The following is an 18,945-nucleotide window of genomic DNA, read 5'->3' as shown; positions in this document are numbered from 1 at the left end:
AAGCAAAAAAATTTTTTAAACCCTACCAGAGGGTGGCACCTGTGGCTCAAGGAGTAGGGTGCCGGTCCCATATGCCAGAGGTGGTGGGTTCAAACCCAGCCCCGGCCAAAAACCAAAAAAAAAAAAAAAAAAAAACCCTACCAGAGTGAGAAAATGTATGTAAAAAGACTACTTGGCACAGCTGGGGACATGGTAAGAGCTTAGCAAATGTTAGTTCCACCCCTCCCTCCTGCAAAGCTAAGTCCGGATGCTGGACTAGGGTAACTCTCGCCTACACTTCTCTCTGTGACTACCTGGAAGACCTCTACTGAGGTCTGTAAGGAGCCCAAGCGCTGGACACCAGTGGATGATGGTTAAGCTGATAAGAGGGATGGTAAATCACCTCCCCCAGTGCAAAATGAAATCTATGTAAGTGAGACAAGAATTATTAAAAGACTGGTTGGCACTTTATTTTACATTTCTTATCTCAAAACAGTGGTATTATTAGGCCTCTTTGACTGATAAGAAAACTGATCTGAATACAGAAATGTGCCCTTACAGCCAGCAAGTGACAAAGCGTGGCCAGGTGCCTGAGCAGCCTGACTTCAGAGCCTGTGTCTGTAACCACCATGCTCCACCGACTCCCTGCCTTGCTCGTGTGGCTGTGAACATCCCTGGGGAAGGGCAGGACGGGGGCCGATTTCTGCACTCTGGGAACTTGCCTGAGGTATCCCTTCATATCTGACATCTTTCTAGCATTGTGGCTTAAATAATCTTCCAGGAAAGAAATCCCTTTGTGTATCTCTTTAGCATCTCCTCTTCCCTCAGTTGGGTCAACCTCTGCAACCACAGAGACTGCATCCAGAGGCATCACAGTACTCCTGTGCACATGATCAAGGGAAATGGTTATGGGCATGGACCCACCAGTCTACATTTACCCCTTCCTCATAATCTGCCTGCAAGGCTCCTCCATTCTTCATATTACAGGTGCATCAGGAGAATTCTCTTCCCCTCTTGGCTGGAAAGACATGGGCAGTTATCACGTACTTCACCCAGATGCCACATTCTCCAAGCCATTCTGAAAAGACACTAGAGCAGAAATGCCACTCTCAGCCCTGCTGCAGGGAGAAGACAGGGAGACAGACAGTTGAGGGGGGGCTTCACCCAAAGAAGAGACACATGTCATGATTTCTTAAATGATTTTAATTGGAAACTCAAACACTCTAAGCCATAGTCCACCTGGCTTTGTGAGACAGCATCTGGTTTCCAATGGGGTCAAGGATAAATGCATAATTGAGGTTGAGATAGGAAGCCTTCATCTCCCTGGTCTCCTATTCTAGACTTATTCAAATTATGATGCTGGATAGACCTTAAAATAATTCTGCTAATTCACTAAACTATAGGTTCCTTTCTTCTAATGCTGAAGAGTTCCTGTGAGGGGAACTCTTTCAAAGCACTTTTTGAGATCAAAACCTAAGTCTATAACTGCACTAAACATCCACAGTGGGAAGGTTCTTAATACAATCAGCAAGAGCTTTTTTTTTTTGCAGTTTCTGGCAAGGGCTGGGCTTGAACCCGCCACCTCCAGCATATGGGGCTGGTGCTCTACTCCTTTGAGCCACAGGCACTGCCCAGTGGGAAGGTTCTTGATTCAGATACTAAGCTTACCACAAAATCATTCAAGTCCAAAGAAGGCCACCCCACCCCAGCCCGCTTCCTGCACCAATCCATTACCCTTGTCTGTCCAGTGTAAGAGTTCTCTCAGCCTCTGTTCTAAGAGGATCTAACTCTAGAAAAGACCAAAGGCCTACTGCTTGATTTCTGTGGCCTGACTTGTTTGAGGCCCCCAGCATAGGGCTGAACTGTAGTTTACAGAGCTGTCTACAATAACAGCCATTATAGTAATCTTGAATTTCTATCAACCGTTCTTCCTAAGAACAATCAACAACAACTTCACCATAATAATATCACCAGGTTTGCCCTCTCACTAACCCCCCAAAGGGGAAAGAGGTCAGACCCCTGCCCTTTACAAGGAAGCATGAAGCCTGCTGAGGTCAAAGGGCCTGCTTGTGATTCCACCAAACATCAGGGCAAAGAGCTGGAGAAGGAGGCCACCTTCTCTGCCTGGACTCCGTCTTAGTCTATGTTACCAAAATAGCTAAAGGACAAAGATTTGACCATTTCCTGCATTTTCTTTCTGATTTATAGCTTTTTTCTTTCCCATATGGGCATTTGGGGTTTTGAGAATCCCTCTCATGGATCTGGTATTTGGGGACCCTCGCAGTCTTCTCTGTCCCCTCTCCAGCCCAGAGTAGGTGCACCTCGGCCTCGCAGGAGCCCTCCCTGCCCTCCTGCTCCTTTCTGGCTTGAGGCTCTACCGGGTGGAAGACACCACATAGGCCGTGGCGATGTACTTCCTGCCATTTCCATAGGTGGACTTGTCCCACGTATAGGTCTGGATGGCCAAGGGATGTCCACCTAGGCTTAACTTACACCTGTGGGGAAGATCACGAAATCAGAGGTGCTCACCACTTCACCCTGCCTTTGTCCCCAGGCTGGAAGGCTCAAGCCCAACCCAAGCAGAAGGGGCTCCATCCTGTTTAAATGGCCACCAAGACAAAACTGCCACCACTTTCTTTGGCTACTTCCCCCAGCTTCCCATGTGAAATCTATTCCTTGTTTTCTGTCTTCTAAAAAAAAAGAAAAGAAAAGAAACACTGTTCCTCATCCCCAGAGCAATATTTTAAAATCCCTAAAATTTCTAGAGCTGAAATCCTGAGAAATTAAATGTCTGCTTAGGTTTGCATTAGTAGGACCCCAATGTTAGAGAGTCTCCAAATGTTAGACAACATGAGGGCCTATTTCCATCTGTACTCTCTGTGGCTCTAGGGTTTCTCCCTCCTCCCCCAATCCCCCCACCAAGCACCAAGCAGCCTCAGGGTCCAAATAGAGAGGCTTAGAGCCCCAGGGCAACTCCATTTCTAACTGTCTTTTTTTTTTTTTTTTTTGGTAGAGACAGAGTCTCACTTTATGGCCCTCGGTAGAGTGCCGTGGTGTCACACAGCTCACAGCAACCTCCAACTCCTGGGCTTAGGCGATTCTCCTGCCTCAGCCTCCTGAGTAACTGGGACTACAAGCGCCCGCCACAAGGCCCGGCTATTTTTTGTTGTTGTTGTTGTTGTTGTTGCAGTTTGGCCGGGGCTGGGTTTGAACCCGACACCCTCGGTATATGGGGCCGGCGCCCTGCTCACTGAGCCACAGGTGCTGCCCTCTAACTGTCTTATATACAAAGATCCTTAACATATAAGACATATAAGACTTCATTTAGAGGGGAGGTGGTTCTGCTGCTAAGACAAAGTTTGGCAACCACATTACCTAATCTAACAGCTCACAAGAAAGAAAACTTGAGGCTGTCCCAGCCCTTTCCATTCTGAGTGGCAGAATGCAGGTCTCCTGACTGTCCTGGCTGAGGATAGCCTGTGCCCTGGCCTGCTCCCCAGGCGTAGCTGGCCCAGTGCTTACGCTTTGCCTGGCCTGGCAATGAAGCACAGGGAGTAGAGTGCAAGCTCAAACTCGGGGCTGCTGCCGATGAACGCGGCACCCACTTCTTTATAGTAGCCATCCCAGTTGAACTGCATCGCCAGCACATCAGGGTAAGAATCCCACTGTGAAAAGAAGGGCAGCCCAGGGGGCCTGGTGAATGCCACAGATAGGAGTCATACAGGTGCCAAGTGGCAACAGTCAGCTAGTATTTGCTGAGGGTCTATTAAGGCAAGTGTGAACCTGGATTCTTCAAGTAGTCAGAGGGAACAATCTGCCTTGCCAAGTTGTCTGAGCCCCACTCCTACCCTCTTGTCTGGAGCTACCAGTGTGTATCTACTAAGGAGGCTAGAGTCAGCATCCATATGACCGATCCCAAGGTGACAGGGATATAACTGTTCCCTATAGCCCTCATGCATGAAAAAAGGGACAGTCTATTGCTCCCAAATCATTTCCTGACACACAAAAAATAAAGGTCTCTGTCTTACAAAATGTATGGAGTTTAGCTTGGGCCAGCCAGGCTGAAACTTCCACATTCTGAGGAAATTCAGGGAGGAGATAATTACACGTCTTGGTTTCTCCCCTCTGAGAATCCTCCTTGGTCCCAGCCTGTCGCCCAAATATGCTGCCTTCTGCCTCCTATCCCCTGCAGTCCGGAGTTTTTACTGTTTAGAAGAAAATCCCAATGTTTTATCTGGCTAAACCTGCTCTCCAGCAGACAAGGACATCATGGTCACCATCCCCTTTGGGCTGCCCATGAGCATCAGGGAGAGAGACGGGTCTGGCTATTTGGAAAGCAGAGTGAGGGCAGGAAATCTGGCTCTGACGAGGCTTTTCTTGCCCAGGTACTCACAGGCCCGTCATAGACATAACTGTAGTAGTCCACCAGGCCCTCCTTCTCCTGCAGGTAGAAGCGGATCCAGTTATGGAAGCCAGTGACCTTACCTTTCTTGACTTCACCTATAATAAAGAGTCCAAGATGGGTGATCAGAGCTCCTTCTCTGCTCCATCCCCTTTCTCCTCCTCATGCCAAGACTGTCTCCCTTCACTAGTCTTCGAGAATGTCCAGTTGCTCAGCTGCTGCCCTGACCTCTCAGAGTGCCTCGCACCCCTATCTCTCAGCTCAGGAAGGCCCCCTTTTGGCTCAAGGCCTTGGGGAATTCTTCCTCCTGCTGACCCTGATAACCACTCTCCATCTCCCCAGAAGCAAGCCAGGCTTGGTGGGAGCTTTTTTGGGAGGGGCAATGGTGGGAAAGGCCATGGCCCTCTTGGGAAGCAGAGGACTGTCCAGAGGTAGACAACCTTGCCCGAGACACTTTTTCTATCTTAGAGGTACCCCCTTGGGAGCGCCAGTATCTGATCCTCTTTCCTCCTTAGATACTTGAGAAAAAACTGTTTCCTGACATGGCTCCCCAGACCCCTCTGTCCAAACCTGGCACTCTTAAGTATTCCTCTCTGCTAGTTTGCTGGGCTGCTGACTCAGCATTGTCCGGGGCTGCCCTGTTCCTGAGCAAAGCCATTTTTCTTCATCCCCACAACTCTTTCTTGCCCAGCAGAGCGATCTCACCTGAGAAGACGTGTTCGAACCCACTTGAGTCTCGCTTTTCATCACCTCTTGAATAAAGTCCAAACCACATATTCTTTAAGTCACTGACAAACTCTTGTTCTGAGCTGTAGCGGTCTGCAGAGGGGAACACAAAGGGCGTAGATGGGGATGCAGGGAAGGCCCACCTTCCCTAGCTCATCAAAAGACACATGAGTTAAATCAACAAATGTGTGCAGCTGCTTATTAAACAATTATCTAGGGAGCATCTATTTAGTAGTGGGCCCAGGCCTATAGGCTGCAGATTTAGCAGAAAATAAGAAGAACACAGTCTCTAGAGTTTACGTTCCAGTGGAGGAGACAAATAATAAACAAGTAAACAAGAAAGAAATAATGTAATTTCAGATAAATGCTCTGAAGCAGAGTTATCCTTAATCACCAAAGAAGCAATGGGAGGTGGAAGGATCTTCTAGAAAGGACGATCGGAAAGGCTTCTCTAAGAAGGTAACATAATCAGAGACCTGGAATGGGATTCATGGCTCTGCGCCTGTAGCTCAGCAGCTAGGGTGCCAGTCACATACACCAGAGCTGGTGGGTTTGAATCCAGCCCAGGTCTGCCAAACAACAATGACAACTGCAACCAAGAAATAGCTGGGTGTTGTGGCGGGCACCTGTAGTCCCAGCTACTTGGGAGGCTGGGGCAAGAGAATTGCTTAAGCCCAAAAGTTTGAGGTTTCTGTGAGCTGTGATGCCATGGCACCCTACCGAGGGTGACACAGTGAGATTCTGTCTCAAAAAAAAACAAAAACAAAGGAATGGGGTTCACAAAGATTAGGGGGTAGATTCTTCTATGTAGAGGGAACTCCAAGTGCCAAAGGCTCCAGGCAGACTTAAGTCTGATGCTCAAAGAACCAAAAGAAGGTCAATGTGGCTGGGGCACAGTGAGCAGGAGGGGAGATTGGTAGGAGAGGAAGTTTGAGAGGTGGGCAGGGGCCAGATCCATAAGCCATGCCAAGAAAGTTAGATCTCAGACAAGTAAGTATCAAACAAAAATATTTTCAATTTACCAGGCACCTGCTGTGTGGCTAGCACCGTTTCAAGTAAGTGCTTTTGATATAACGTTGAACCCTCTCCTTAAATCTTCCCATAGGTTGACACTAATTATCCCCAACTTAGAAATGAGGAAACCCAGGCAGACAAAGATTATAAAATTCATACCAAATCACAGTTCATAAGAGATAGAGACAGCACTTGATCCCACACAGTCTAGCTCAAGAGACCAGTCTCTTCAACAACTCTGGAGTTTCTTGGTCAGGCAGAGCCACTGAAGGGTTTTCAGCAAAGGAAATACTTGACAGGAGCTTTTAAAGGACCACTCTGGTTGTGTATGCCAAAATGTTGATGGGGTGGTATGAGCAGAAGCAGAGAGACCAGTTTTGAAGGTTAATACTCTGTCCAGGTGAGAAGTAGACAGTGGCTTAGATTGTGGTGGTAGCCGTGGAGGGGGTGGGCAGCAGGCAGACCCAGAATATACTCTGAAGATGGGAGTGAGGAACATTACTGAAGGAGGAGATGGCTGTGTGGGGGCAGGGAGGTAAAGGGAAGAATTAATTTTAACTCCTGGGCTGTGGGCCTGGACAACTGGATGAATTATGCTGTTATTTACAAGATGAGGAAAACCCAGGGAAGGGCCAGTCTGGAGGAAGAGGTGGGAACCATGAGTTCCTCCTACTCTAATTTTTGTGTAGACACCAGTTCAAAAGCCAAGTGGAGATACTGAGATGGCCCTGTGGACCCACAGGAAAGGTCAATGCTGAAGATTTCAATTAGGGAGCCACCAAATAGTGACTGTTTACTGCCCAGGACGTTATATGGTGGATACAAAAGAAATACCTGACGTATTCTCTTCTATCAGAGACTTACAACACATTTGGAAAACAAGACTAAATATACATGAAATAACAGAGAATGGTGTCACGGACTGAATAGCTGTTCTTCCTGAGTACTTCCTGGGAGCCAGGCTTGCAGCTGGGGGCTTTCTGAGCATTCATCATCAAAGACCCCTTTTCACAGGTGAGGCTCAAAGAGGTCAAGGTTGCCCAGGGTTAAACAAACAGCAAGTGCTTCGAATTAAGTCTCTCTAGCCCAATGCTGTTTTGGACCACAACCCCCAATGCTCCACCTCTGCAGAGATGCTAAAACCAGTGTGAGCCTTCACAAATGTGGTGGGACGTCAGCTAGAACTTTAAAGATAAGTGGGCTTTGTACAGGGAGAGAAGGGAGGGGAGGGTGGTGGACATTAGAGCCCTGGGTACCAGCTGGATTCTGCTCCCAAATCCTTTGTGACCTCGGGTACATCCAGCCTGTCTGGCCTCTCCGTTTCTCTCATTTGAAAAACCCTCACTCAGCCTCGTCTGCCAAGACTCTCGGTACATTTACTACAAAGAGAACGCCAGGGGGCGGTGCAGGACCGCTTCTCCTTCCCACGCTCGCTCACGTGTCACCGGCTTCACCTACAGAAGGCGCCACCAATTCCTAACTGAGGTGGACCAAACACAGCAGCCTGAGCCAAGATCTCAGGGACAGCGAGGGGAGAACCAGACAGAGCCACCTCGGAGACAGAGCCCAGCTGCCTGGAGTCCGGGAAAAGAATCTGGAGGACACTAACAACACAACCCCATGCCAAGGAGTGCTGCCACCCAGCCTTTTTTGGTCAGACTGGAATGTATCTGAACCTTGGATGCAGTCCAACCAGATCTCTTCCGGTGGGACTTCCCTCTCTGGACCTTTGTTGAGACTTCCCTCTCTGGACCTTTGTTGATCTTCTGTTGCTGTTTCCCCAGCAAAAATGTGGAGGAAGCCCACCCCCTTCCCAGACTCAGGGCAGGAGGAGGGAGAGGCAGGGCCTCTGCTCACTAGACCCCGATGCTGATTCTGGGGTCCACAGGGGGCAGGCTGAAAGGTGCCTTGGACTGGGATGGGTGTGAGGGGAGGGTCACGCCTGGCCGAGAACCAGAGACTGAAGCAGAGGGTTGGGATACATGAGGACGTTGATGAGGCATCAAGCAGGTGATTTCCAAGCAGCCAGCGCATCTTTAGTTCCTGGTTGGGTTTACAACTTTTCCTTGGCTTCTCTCTGGCCTCATCCATATAGACACTGACCTCCATGTAGTAGTGCCCACAACCTCCTCACCTGCCCTCCAAACCTCCCACCATGGAGACCCAGAGATGCCTGGCTCTCCTGCAGAAAGACCATGCCCGCAGCAACTGCCTCGCGGGGCCTGGTGGCTCACTCACTCTGCTGATGCAAGAAGCCGTAGAGCTCCTTCATGACTGCTGTCTTCATGATCTCCCTGAGGAAGGTGTCCTGCTCGGCCAATTGCTGGGCACTGAAGTGCTCCCCGTGGCCTGTCGCCCGCTGGTAGTTGTTGAGGAGGTTGATGAAGGCTGCATAGGTGGGCTTAGAAAACAGCTTCTCGTTGACATAGGTGAAGAGTCTAGGGGAGGCAGAGGGGACCCCTGAGAGACCTCACACAGAGAAAGCTCCAGAGACTCTAGACAGGCAGGCACAAAAGGGTGCGTGCAGGAGCTGAGGGGGGCTTCAGATACTTTTGAAGCCTACGTTTGACATCATGTTTCTTCTACCTCAGCATAGCCCACTGCAGAGACCTCTCAACTGAAACCCACAGTCCCTCACTATGGCTTTAGTTGTCCTTGGAGAACTTTTATTTTTTTCATTCCTTTGACCCAGTCTGACTTGAGAAAACAGCTAAGCCATGAAAAGCAGCAAGGATGAGGCAGAGTGTTTGGGGGAGTGGGAAGAGGGCTGAGGGGAGCTCACGGCTCTGGGCAGCGATCCACCCGGTCTCTGGTCTCCGAGGGGGAGATGCACTTTTGGCTGTTGAGGATGATGTCTTCCTTCTGGGCTTTGTTGGTATCTGCCCCATAGATCTTCTCAGAGATGCTCTGAAGCTCCTCTTTGGTTATGGTGTCACTGCTGTGGGAGAAGCCCTCTGGGAGGAATTGGGGGAAGGCTGGTCTCAGGGCCGGGGCAGGGGGTAGGAAATGATCTGTGGACATCCCCTCCCAGGTACCTTGGAGAAGCCGGCAGTGAGCGAGAGGGGCCACAATCAGACACCCTGGTGGGTGGAGGGCAGGGGTATAGAGCCTAAAGGTCCCTTAAAATCAACACACGGCATTGTCCACAGGGTGGGCCCCAAATGTCCACTCTGCCCCTTCCCTCTAGGAGAGTTCTCCCACTGGGCATGCTTCACGGGCACCTGGAGGGCTTGCTAAACTGAGGGGTGAGCCCCACCCCCAGAGTTTCTGATTGAGTAAGTCTAGGGAGACCCTTGATTAGAGTTTGTATGTCTAACAGGTGCCCAGGGGATGCTGAGGGGCAGGTCCAGGGACCACACTCTAGCGTCCCTCTGTCTCTGGGGCTGTGCAAAGGGAGCAGGAGACTGACCGTGGTCGCCACACAGACTCTCGAAATCCTCGCAGCAGTTCCCAAACTCTTGGCAGCGGGCGTTGCAGTGGCAGGGCTGGTGCTTGTCGAAGGCCTGGCGGCAGCGACCCCGACAAGAGGTGGGTGCCGAGTACAAGTCTGAGAACACAGGGGCGGCGTGTCCCGGGATGACCTGCAGAGGGCGCCCCGCGCGCCCCGCAACCCCCGCGCGGCCTGGCTCTCCTGCCCCTTCCTATTCAAGGTCTCCCGGGGAGGAAAACAAACAAGCTCAGTTCGTGCACACCCTTCACAGTCGGGAAGTCCTTTCCGATGCCGAACTTTACTTTCTGGTGTGCTGTTTTTCTAATCTTCCCATTCTAAAAATAAAACCTCTTCCACTTCCTTCTCCAGGCCTCAGACTCTCTTTCCTGGCTACTCCCCTGTCCCCTGAGAGGCTGACTGAGCCCCTCAGCTTCTTTCCTCCCAGGCCCCAAGAGTCCCAGGAGCCCCTCTCATCTGGCTCAGCCTGGGTCTGTTGCCTCTGCTGTGGCTGTCCCCTCCACGTCACCCCTCACATCCCTCCCAGGAAAGCCCCCATTTGGGGAGGCTCACGGCTGGCCGGGGCCTCTTCCTCCTCTTCCTCCAGCTCCAGGAATGGCTCTGGCTCTTTGAGGTCCTCTGCAGCTGTAGAGACAAAAATAAAGTCACCGACTACCCAAGGATTCCTTCCCCTCCACCTTTGTCCTGGTCCTCTGCTCTCCCCCCTTAGGGCATCTGGAAGCAAATAATAAACAGAGGCCAGATCCGATGGACAATCAGGAAATAAAGGATGAAAGCTGAAAATGGAAGATAGATTATTGAAAACTGTCATAAGCAATGAAAATAACCTACCAGGTGACAAATCTCCTAACACATCAGGGACTCAGTGTGCTCATCTGAAAAATGGGAGGGGGCAAGAGAAGGTGGTCCCTCTGGATTAAAAACTGATTTGGGTTATGACTTTCCTTTAACTAAAGCTGACAGATGGCTGGATCCTCTCCAAATGACAAGGCCCTCACTTTGGAACATCTCATACTGTAATAACTCCTAATCAGAGTCGAGGGTAAATTCTTAGGGCCTCAAGAAATAAGAAATGTTTCCTGAGATACCAGCTTCCTCTCTTTTCTTTCTTTTTTTTTGTGGTTTTTTGGCCAGGGCTGAGTTTGAACCCGCCACCTCTGGCATATGGGGCCGGCGCCCTGCTTTTGAGCCACAGGCACCGCCCTTCCTCTCTTTTCTTTACCCCCCTTAGAAAAGGACACAAAGACCGTGTTTAGGGGCAAGACACATTCAGAAAAGTGCATTCCTATTGCTGCTTTATTCTCTTAACCTGCAAGCTGAGTGCCTAGTCTCTGGTCAGAGGAGGGTGGGGGTTAGGGAGGCAGAGGAAGGAATATTTCCGGGAATTATGAGCTCCTGCCTCATCACACAGTGGAATAATTAACTCCACACATATGCACACATACACACCCAAGAAACAACACTGTTAACAAAGTGATCCCCAATCTATTAGTGAAGTTGTGGGCTAAATTTTATTATTATCATCAGAACCACCAGTCAGGTTATTCATTCAATCAAAAAACAACTGATCCCTCACTTTGGGCCAAGCTGTGTTCTAAAAACTGGCAATCCATAGAATTCTTAATTCACCTACATCTTATGCTAAATCAATTTTTACGAGCTGAGTACTAATAATCACTTACAACATTTTGTACTATGAGAAAGGGGTTCCGAGATTCAAATCAGAAACTTGGAGATGAAATGACTGCTAAGCTGAGTATTGTCTTTATCTTGAAATGCCAGCCTGATGGCCTATGGTGAACAGACCTAAGTGTGTCTACTGAATGCCAAGAAAAAGCGGGGTCCTAGGGGTAGCAAAACAGGGATGAGCTCTGACTTTGGCACTGAGCTTGGCCTGGGCCTCCCTGCCTAGGCCTGATCATCAGATCTCTGCTAAGGTATATGATCTTTTGTGTAAACTGAAAAAAGCTTCCATTTGAGTGGAAGCAGCTCTGTGGGTACATGACTGGGTCAGAATTTACCACCTTTAGGCAAATGAGAAAAGGCGCTTCTTCCTGTGAGAAGATACAACTCTATACCGGGGTACACACTTGATGAGAAGGGTACAGAGTGGATTCTAGTCCAACTTGCCTGCACGGCCAGGTGCCCTGGGCAATCTGTGCAACCATATGCAGTGTTCTTGCTGACCATTACCTAACAAGGCTTCACTGACCATATTTTCCAAACTGGGAGTTGGGGCACATGATTTGATAGTGAACCCAGCAAAGCTTCATGTCACAAGCAGAAAATCATTTATGGGGAGTCTATGTCCCTGGAAGCACCTAAATAAGGAGATCATTCAAAAACAATCTTTTAAAATGCTTCATTTAAAACCATGCAGAACTGGCCTTTGAGGATGATACATGTCCTGTTTGGGTTTTTGTATTGGTTTGGTTTTTGGTTTTTGATTTTTTTTGAGACAGAGTCTCACTCTGTCATTCTGGTTAGAGTGCAGTAGTATCATTGAAGCTCACTGCAACCACAAATTCCTGGGCTCAAGTGATCCTTCTGCTTCCGCCTCCTGAATAGCTGGGACTATAGGTGCCCTTTACAACACCTGGCTAATTTTTCTATTATTTTCTTGTTGTTGTTGTTGTTATTGTTTTTGAGACAGAGTCTCAAGCTATCACTCTGGGTAGAGTGCCATAGTGTCACAGCTCACGTAGCTCCAACTCTTGGGCTTAAGCGATTCTCTTGCCTCAGCCTCCCAAGTATCTGGGACTACAGGTGCCTGCCACAACACCTGGATATTTGGTGTTTTGGGGGGATTGTAGTTGTCATTATTGGTTGGCAGGCCTGGGCTGGATTTGAGCCCACCAACTCCGGTGTAGGTGGCTGACACCCTAGCCACTTGAGCTACAAGCACTGAGCCAATTTTTCTATTTTTAGTAGAGACAGCATCTCGCTTTTGCTCAGGCTGGTCTTGAACTCCTGAGCTCCAGCTATCCACCTGCCTCAGCCTCCTAGAATGCTAGGATTGCAGGCATGAGCCACCACACCTGGCCTTCATGTCCCATTTTTAATCGGTGGGCTGGGAATGACACTTTGGAGATTTTTGTGGCTGCAGAGGTTACTCACTAGAAAAAGAGTGGTACGAATTGTGTCAGTTGCTGTGACACCATGCAATCTTCCTAGGGGCGTGCAAGTTGAGAGAATTCCCTGCCTTTCTTATACTTATGTGATATGAAATGTTGAATGATGGTAATGTCATACAGACAAAATATCATTTTTATAATTTTGCTCTTTTTTGGAATTAGGTACTTAAGCTTTCAAGATACCATTCATACAAATAGTTCAGACAGATATTCCAGATAAATGACATTGACTATATTTTAAGCTGGGGACATCCTAGAAAATGTGAGATGAGTGGTGAGGAAAGCTCTGACCCCTGCTTCTGTCCCTCAGTGCTCTCCTGCTGGGCCCTTAGACCCTCTCTCATCAGTCCTAACCCCTGCCCTGGACTGTTGGATAGCCAAGCCAATGGCACCTAGGACAGGCTGGACATGCGCATGGCCTGTCCTTCAGTGCCTCCCAGACCCTCCATCCCTTAAGGAGCCTCACCCGTGCACAGATGTTCATGGTCTTCACAGCAGTCCCCACGCCAGCGACACTGGCGGTCACACTGGCAGGCAGCATCCTGGTTAAATTTCTCTTTACAGCGAGATGCGCATGACTCCAATTTTCCTATGGGCAGTAAAGGTCACAAACTCAGCTCCATGGGAACCCTGATCTCCCCCTAAAGGTCTCTCTTGCAGGATGGTCCCTGACAGTGGCAGGAGCACACCTGGCAGGGAAGGGCCTTGCTGTCTGTGCAGGAGACGTACATCCACAGCCTCCCGTGCTCAACATGAGCCCCCTCCCCAGCACCCCACACGCACCAACTACTTAAACATTCGTGATACAGACCAGGATCACAGACTCTAATGCCTACTCGGGTTAGGCCTGAACATAAGCAAGCAAAGAACCAGAGCGTCAGGCAGTAGGAAGAGGTGGGCACTGTGACGAACTTGATTGCAATGGCCCTTCTGAAGTTTGGGGCACCGCTCAGCCGGTTGCTGCCGTGCTGCAAGGGGGGGCCTCAGAGTTGCCCAGAGCCTCCAGTTTCTGAAAAGAAGGCTTCATTTTTTTTTTTTTGTAGAGACAGAGTCTCACTTTATGGCCCTCGGTAGAGTGGCTCACAGCAACCTCCAACTCCTGGGCTTAAGCGATTCTCTTGCCTCAGCCTCCTGAGTAGCTGGGACTACAGGCGCCCACCACAACGCCCGGCTATTTTTTGGTTGCAGTTCAGCCAGGGCCGGGTTTGAAGCCGCCACCCTCGGTATATGGGGCCGGCGCCTTACCGACTGAGCCACAGGCGCCACCCAGAAGGCTTCATTTTCATATGAAATTGTCCAAGCTTTTAAAACTTCAAGTAGGCCAAAGGAAGAGGTCTGTAAATTAGAAGTGACCCACAGGCCACCATTCCCCTGCCATTTGATGAAGGGAAGTCTGCCACCCCAGTGATGCCACCTGCCCTCTGCCCTCTCCCCGTGCTCTCATCCCACCCCTTTGGGCTCCTTTGTTCTTCTTTGTGCTCCTTCACCTGGCCTTCTCTGCACCCTATTTCCCCTGGTGCTTTGCATCTCTCTGCTCCTTCCAGGCTTTGGAATGCATTTAGATGAGTTTCTCCCTGGGGTAAGGAGTGAGGCGGGTGTGGGTGAGAATTGGGCTCTGGCATAGGTAACCACAGACCATATCCCCCACTCCAGCCAAATGGTTTGCAGAAGCAAAGTGTTGGTCACAAGGGAGGTGAGACAAGATACTTTGAAAGGAACAGTAAAAACCCACTATCCATTTGGGGCTTGAAGGGCGACAACAGAGTCTTTGTTCTACTTGAGGTCCCTGAGGTTTGGACTTCAATAAGCCTTGGTTTAGGGGTCAGGCTGTGGCTTATGGAGAGTGTCGAGATCAGCGTCACTGTTGCCATCAGCATCTGATTCTATCATGGGGGAAATTGAATTCTAATTTGAACCAGGGTTGAGGTTAGTTAGATTTAAGAGCCACAGTTAGGATCTGGGTGTGAGTTAAATATATTGATAACGTAATAATTTTGAATTGATATTTGGGTAAGGAATTGGGTTAAATTTAAGATGACATTCAGGGTGGCGGAACATGTCGGGATTAGAAGAAGAGAAATAATCCCAGTGTTGCCTTAGATCATACACAGAGCTTGGTTCCGGCTCAGTCTAAGCCTGGATGGAGTTGGAGGTGAATATTAGTGATATGAGTTTAGTCACTGGTTTGGATTCTGGGATTAGGTTTTGTCCTGTGTTAATGAGAGATGGCACAGCAGCGAGGTTAAGAACCTGGTCTCTGGCCCCAAACTGCTTAAGGCTGGAATTCTGGTTCTGCTGCTGTCTAACTACATGATCTTGGGCAAGTTATTTAACCTCCGGTACCTCAGTTTTCTTATCTGTAAAAGTGGAATAATAAGGGAGCCTATCTTATAGAATCTTTCTAAGAATTAAATGAGTTAATATTTGTAAAGCACTTAGTACATCACAGCACATAGCAGCGCCATGTAAATATTTGTTAGGTAAATAAACACTGGCCCTATTGCATGTCCATCTTCAAAGTAGTGAGTGTTCAGACTGGCTGGAGCAATTTTCTCTGTGGAGTGGCCCTGTCGACATACTGTATTTTATTGACACTCTCTCCCGGTTTCAGCTGAGCCATCCCTTGGACTGGGTTGTCGGTGTATCGGTGTATCGGTGTTGCTGATGGTTTCCTGGCTGACATCATCACTGTGGGTCTGTATGCTTTGCATCAGAAAGGTATCAGGTCAAGGTTAACCCAGGTTAACCTCACATTGTCTACAAGGCCCCCAAGGCAGCCAGGAAGGCAGGCCTTTTGTCCAGTGGATCTTCCCTAAAAGGACCAGCCCCAAGGTCACTTGTTTCTAAGATTCAGGAACTCCTCCTGAATCTTAAATAATGCTCCCTTGGAACCTGAATGCAAAAATCTTAAGGAGAAATTTTCATCCCTTCAGTTGCCTGCTTAGTCCTCTGGCAGTACACCCAGAATCCAAAGGAAGAAAATTCAGACAAACCAGGGCCATGTTTTTAATGGCCCAAATCAGCAGAGCCGAAGGAAAGAATTCATTCCATTCCAGCAGCTGGCAGCAGTTGAGAAGCGTTACAAGTGAATGGTCAGCTGGGCAGTTCAGAGAGCACTCCCACCAGCCCACTCGGGGGGCGGGGGGGGGGGCGGAATTTTCATCTCTATTCAAGAACATTGTCTCCAGCAAGAGCCTCGTGCCATGTGTTCCTTGCATTTCTCTGTAAACTTGGTCTGCTTCAAGGTGACCTTAGAATCGGGGGCGGGGGGGCAGGGGTGGAAGGGACTTTTCCTCAAAGGCACCGTGCTGTGCTGTTCTGGGGACACTCAGATGACTAGTCACCCTGACTACTCACTCCAGGACTCCCACCCCAAGCCTCCTGTTGACACAGACGTTCTGTGCAAGCCTCACTCCCCAAGCCAGGCGCCTGAATCACTGTTCCAGCAACCTGCGGCCCCTTGTCCCTCCGCCTCGCCTCCCTGGCTCTCTCTGTCTTTCTTCATCTGGACCTTTCCCCTCCTAGGTTTAGAGTCTCCCTCCATTCCCCATGAAGAGCTTAGGTCCTCCCCACTGTCAGGAAATGCTAAATTTCTCTTCATCCTCCAAGACTTCAATATGCCAGAACATTACTCCCTATCCTTCCTGGCAATCCAGGAGCTCAGTCCGAAGCCTGAGTGGACACAGTGTCCCTATATGCCAGCCCTCACCCCCTCTGATGGCTGGAGCACTCTGCACCTGGGCTGCTCAGGGGGTCCCAAATGCTGTTCCCACGGAGACCTGGTCAACCAAGAAACTTCACCTCCAGGACCAGCTTTCTGCCTCCATTCACAACCAAGAAACCAAGGGCCTCGCCAGGCATCCAGATCATAAAAGAGGAGCTAAGGCTGGCAATGACTCCCCATATGATTCATATTCCTGAATCTAAGTCCTGAGATGTTGGGATAGTGTACACAAGAACGGAGCCTCTTCCTAACCTGCTTGGCCCTCACGCCCTGCCCTAGATCAGTGTTCTCACGCCCAGCAGCAAGGGCTCTGCCTGCACTTCTTTGTGTGTGTGTGTGTTTTAGAGACAGGGTCTCACTCTGTCACCCAAGCTAGAGTACAGTTCTATAATTGGAGCCTTGAACTCCTAGAATCAAGAAACCCAGAAATCTTCCTGCCTCAGCCTTCTGAGATGCTAAGACTACAAGTACATGCCACTATGCCCAACTAATTTTTTAAATTGTTTGTAGAGATGGGGGTCTCTATTACCCACAGTGGTCTCAAACTCCTGGCTTCAAGCAATCCTCCTGCCTCGGCCTCCCATGGTCCTAGGATTACAGGTGTGAGCCACGGCACTTGGCCATCCACCTACACTTCCGAAGCTACTGTTGCCTCTGCCCTCAGAAGGTCCCACTGGGGTCCAATGTCTGAAGGTGCTCTCCTCTCCTGAGGCTGGGATATCCCAAGCTCACTGATAACTCCTCCATGCAAGGCCCTCACCTGGTTCCCCTTCCTCCACACCAACAGGTCTGAGGCTGGAGGCTTCTCACCCTCCCTCAATCTCTCCCACGGCCTCACTGGCACCCAGAGCCCAGGCAGAGCTGATTCCCAGTGTTGGGAGGCCTGGGGACAGCTTTTTCCTTCAAGGGTTTTCTATGCAGGAATCTCATTAGGGGTATCCTTATCCACAACCTGATTGGAAATGCCCCAAGAGGAATTTCTGTCAGGGATATTTGCAATCACAATCATTACTAAAGTTCCAGTCACTGAGCTCTCACTCCATGCCAGGTGCTGCTCATGTATTACCTGACTTAATCCTTATGATGGTCCTATATGGGAACAATTCTGGTGGCGGAACGGGCATCCAGCTCTGATTCCACCCTCCCACACTCTTCAGCTAGGCGCCCTCCCTTGTTACTCCTTCCTAGACAGCCAATAGGCACCAATTAACACATCAGCACCATATTTTGCACAATCACTAAACAGGAAAGTGCTCCTGTCCCTCTGCCAGTTCCATCCATCCCTGCGCCATTGTAACTGTGACCAGGTCTCTTCTCTTCTTTTTAGTTCCACTGACACTGGGGCAAAGACCCTTTCCTCTGGCCACTTGTATAGCCCCAAATAGGACATGGCTCCTAGTCAGGGGCCTTCTGGTTTCATCCTGAGCCTGCCCATCTCCTAAGAAAGGTCACACCCAGACAACCTCACCTGTCACTGGACAGCAGAGGAAATGACCAAGGCAGTCAGGCCATTCAGACCCAGCAGACCCTAGCCCCAGCTTTAGATCATATGGTGGCCCCAGAACACAAAAATTCAGTGAGATAAAAAGCCAGGCTGGACTAAGAGATGTTGGGACTGACCTTCCAAGGTGTCAAGAAGGAGTTTCCACGAATTCAATCCTCCAGTCCTGGAACTCCCTCCACACCATCCCGCCCTCTCCAGGGACAAGTCCTGCCCCCTCCGACAGGAGCAGGCTGACAATGCTCCATAGCTTTAGGAGAGCTCACCCTCCCTGTCACACTGCCCTACCCTCTCCCAAGTTCCCCAACTCTCTGCTTCTTTAGGAAAGACCCCTACCCACCTCCACTCCCATGCCCACCAGACAGTGACTTACCAGCCCAGACCAAGCCACAGAGAACGGTCACTATCAGGGGGATATAGACCCTCATGGTGCCCTGCTGGAGGCCAGAAGGGGAGTGGCTGTTGGACTTTCACTAGAGCCAAGATGAATGTCACAGCTCTCAAATGAGCCTTATTCCACAAGCTGATCCTTTTAAAGACATCAGGACTTGTGGATCTGGTGTCTCCAGATCCTTCCAGGAAGAAAAAGGGGAGGGAGGGACCCCAGGTGTATAGAAGGTGGAGAGGAGGTGGGGCCCTACAGCTGTTTGAAGCCAGAGGGAAGGTGACTAAGCAGGCAGGTAATGCCAGACATTTGAAACAGGTAACGCTAGCTATTGTAGCTAGAAAATAGGTCATTCAAGGGGGCAGGCATGGAAAAATGGGCTTAGTCCGAAAGGTTCTTTGTCCAAATTAGGGACACCATGGGTTCATCTTTGGGTGATCTCTACCAAACGCCCACCTACTTACAAGCCTCAGACCTGACCTTCCAAGGAGCCATAGGTTGGCTTCCTCTTTGAATTCTTGGTGGTTGGCATGACTCTGGCAGAGTAAGGTGATCATTCCAAGTCTGACAAAGAGTAAGTGCCCAAGCAAGGGTTGGAGTCATTAGACAGGGAGACATAGGAAGTATGGGTC

At 49.6% G+C, this 18,945-nt stretch overlaps 1 protein-coding gene across 1 annotated transcript; it reads right to left on the bottom strand.

The window, feature by feature from the left end:
* Positions 1 to 1,161: 1,161 nt before the first annotated feature.
* On the bottom strand, positions 1,162 to 18,503 carry ENDOU (endonuclease, poly(U) specific). The gene is made up of 10 exons (XM_053557561.1): positions 18,302 to 18,503; positions 13,170 to 13,292; positions 10,122 to 10,193; positions 9,531 to 9,668; positions 8,904 to 9,075; positions 8,360 to 8,559; positions 5,087 to 5,200; positions 4,373 to 4,479; positions 3,502 to 3,644; positions 1,162 to 2,474 (listed from the first exon to the last, which is right to left on the bottom strand). Exons 1-10 carry the CDS (start codon positions 18,354 to 18,356, stop codon positions 2,354 to 2,356), a joined length of 1,245 nt encoding a protein of 414 aa, XP_053413536.1. The 5' UTR covers positions 18,357 to 18,503; the 3' UTR covers positions 1,162 to 2,353.
* Positions 18,504 to 18,945: the final 442 nt, after the last annotated feature.

The sequence above is a fragment of the Nycticebus coucang genome, chromosome 12 (assembly GCF_027406575.1).
Source record: "Nycticebus coucang isolate mNycCou1 chromosome 12, mNycCou1.pri, whole genome shotgun sequence".
NCBI classification, from domain to species: Eukaryota; Metazoa; Chordata; class Mammalia; order Primates; family Lorisidae; genus Nycticebus; species Nycticebus coucang.
The sequence above is the reverse complement of the archived record's forward strand: the minus strand, read 5'-3'. Positions and strand labels throughout refer to the sequence as shown.

What these genes read in the sequence shown, in the direction of transcription:
- ENDOU (XM_053557561.1), bottom strand. Translation starts at nt 18,356, where the DNA reads ATGAGGGTCTATATCCCCCTGATAGTGACCGTTCTCTGTGGCTTGGTC. An exon ending in CTGTGGCTTGGTCTGGGCTG is followed by an intron (nt 13,293 to 18,301) that starts GTAAGTCACTGT and finishes TACTGCCCATAG; the next exon opens with GAAAATTGGAGTCATGCGCA. An exon ending in GTGGATCGCTGCCCAGAGCC is followed by an intron (nt 8,560 to 8,903) that starts GTGAGCTCCCCT and finishes TGCCTCCCCTAG; the next exon opens with ACTCTTCACCTATGTCAACG.